Below are 2740 nucleotides of genomic sequence, written 5' to 3' on the forward strand. Positions count from 1 at the left end.
CACTAAGGCTAGTTTTTTTCTCAATCAGCCTAACCTCCCAGAAATAAAATTGTAAATAATACAAAAAATAATAGCATTTTCTTGATAAATTAAGATTGACTGTAAAGTGAGTTCTTTTGTTAGATAAAATTTAATAATTTAATTTAAGTAGTTTATTAGTTATACTAACAGTTGACAATTGTAAAGAAATTTAAATATTTTCTAGGTACATAATTTGATAATGTCTAAATATAATGTATTACTTATATTTTTACATTTGTTAAGTATTGGATACTCAACAGAAGTTAAACGACCTCGTGGTGTTTCATTGACTAATAAAATATTTTATGATTCATCATTAGATTTTACCTGCTTGGATGGTAGCAAAACGATTAGTTTTAGTTTTGTAAACGATGATTATTGTGATTGTGCAGATGGATCAGATGAACCTGGAACTTCTGCATGTTCTAATGGAAACTTTTTTTGTCTTAACTCTGGTTTTAAGCCAAAAACCATTCTGTCATCAAGAGTGAATGATGGAATTTGTGATTGCTGTGATGGCTCTGATGAGTGGAAAAATCCAAGTCTCTGTTTAAACACTTGTGAAGATCTGTATAAAGTTGATCAGAAAGAGCGTGAGGCTAGTGTTAGACTTTTAAATCAAGGAAAAGCCTTGCGTGAACAGTTTTCCAAAGCTGGAGAAGCAACTAAGAAAAGTAGAGAAAAGCAATTGCAAGAAGCAGAAGAAAAGTTAATTACAATTTTAGAAAAAGAAGTTGAAACTCAAAGAGAAAAGGAAATTATTGAAACTAAAGAGCAAGAATTAAAAGGTAAACATGAAAAGGCAGAGTTAGAATTTAAAGAAACTCTAGAAAAAGAAAACGATGATAAGGCTAGTATTGAAGCTTTTGAAAATATAGATGTAGATCAAAATGGTTTTGTCACATTGCAAGAGTTAGCTTCTAGTAACAACAATTTTGAACCTGACAGTATAACTGAACAATTCCATGATAATTCAGTTGACAAAGTAAAATTTCGAGAGGTAGTTTGGCCTTTGATAAAGGAAAAGTATAGTTCAGAAAACAAACTACAACTACCTCCACAACCACCTAAAGAAACTGACAAGGACGAAACAAACGATGAATATGAAGAAGAAAATGAAGATACTGAGTTTCCTGAAGAGGAAGAAGAGGATGAGGAAGACGGAAACGTAAAAGAAAAATCAGAAACTAATAAAGAAAATAACATTGACTATGACTTAGAGACTTTAGAAACTATTAAAGAAGCAGATACCAAAAGAAATGCTCATGAACAAGTTTTAAAGGAAAAACAAAAAATTAATTCTGAAATTAAGAATTTAAAAACTAAACTTTCTTTTGATTTTGGTCCAGACAATTGCTTTCAAGTTTTAGAAGGAAACTGCTATGAGCTAAAAACTAATGAATACAAATATCAGCTTTGTCCTTTTGATAAAACAACTCAGTCACAGCTACATGGAGGAAGCACGACTTCTTTAGGAAAATGGGGTAGTTGGCAGGGAAGAAATCATTCTGAGATGAAGTATGAAAAAGGACTTGGTTGTTGGAACGGTCCTGCAAGATCAACTAAGGTTATTTTAGAGTGTGGTTCTGAGCACAAACTTGTACTAGTTGATGAACCATCTAGATGTTCTTACCTTTTCAAGTTTACTACCCCTTGCGCTTGTCATAATAACAACCATGATGAATTGTAGGTGTATGTTTTATAATGAGTTATTACAAATTTATTTAGAAGCTATAAGTAGTTTTAATCATAAATTTTTATTTTAATACTTTTAATATTTCTCAAAACAGTATAAATACCTTTTCTTTGTATCACTACTTGAATTATTTTTATGATGTTTGTAATACTTACAGTTTGTTAAAGTATTGCTTTTTTATTTAATCTAAGATAAAACTTAATTACAGCTTTAAGGTTAGTAAGCGTTGGTACTGCATAAAACATCAATAAAAGTATTATCTATTAGGTTTATAATTAGTAGATTTTTTTTAAATTACTGTATGTCAGATATAGACAATAAACATTTTGTTAATGTGTACACTAAATGTTTTAAACAAAATAGTGCGTATTAAAATGAATGAAAAGTGTTTGTTCGAATAATTAAAATAGAAGAATACAATGTTACAGATAGTTGTGAAGTCTTATAAGGTAACATTTATTACACTATTCAACAAGTAAATAAGTATTTTTTAAATTTTATTGTCACCAGAGAAATCAAATAATAATTGTTCCAAGTTAGACATAACTTGATTTAGTAAAGTTCTTAAAAATTTTCAACTCCTTAATAAATTTAAAGTTATTTTTGTCAATTATTAAAACTAAAATATTTATTTATTAATATAAAGGGATTATTGTTTTTTTCTAAGCATTTCTAAGTTAAGTTCGTTTTTTTTTCTCTCAGTGTTTTAAAATCACTTAAGTTAATTTTAATTATTTATTATTATGAAAAGTTTTCAACTATAAATTAATAAGGTCATAAGTTTTGCTTAAAATTTGCGAACCAAAATATTTAAGAAACCTGTAAAAGTTAATTAAAAAAACATTCTGAACAAAATTGAAAAGTCAACATATGTAAAAAATACTGTTCAGATGAATATGTTAATCTAATCAAGACTTATTTTTAGGAAATTTAAAAAAATTAAGTATGGTTTCTAATTGCAATCATTTAAAATAAATCATATTAAACTTGGTTATTCGGAAGATGATTATTTTAATTCGTATT

The 2740-nt window shown here is 27.4% G+C and overlaps 1 protein-coding gene across 1 annotated transcript; it reads left to right on the forward strand.

Annotated features, from left to right (window-relative positions):
* Positions 1–209: 209 nt before the first annotated feature.
* Positions 210–2272, forward strand: LOC145843811 (glucosidase 2 subunit beta-like). Its single transcript, XM_082951046.1, has one exon. The coding sequence runs from the start codon at positions 221–223 to the stop codon at positions 1709–1711; it is 1491 nt and encodes a 496-aa protein (XP_082807172.1). The 5' UTR covers positions 210–220; the 3' UTR covers positions 1712–2272.
* Positions 2273–2740: the final 468 nt, after the last annotated feature.

Source organism: Thalia democratica, chromosome 9, assembly GCF_965202585.1.
Source record: "Thalia democratica chromosome 9, ktThaDemo2.hap1.1, whole genome shotgun sequence".
Classification (NCBI taxonomy): Eukaryota; Metazoa; Chordata; class Thaliacea; order Salpida; family Salpidae; genus Thalia; species Thalia democratica.

Excerpts from the sequence above, each read along its gene's own strand:
- LOC145843811 (XM_082951046.1), top strand. The coding sequence starts at position 221 with ATGTCTAAATATAATGTATTACTTATATTTTTACATTTGTTAAGTATT.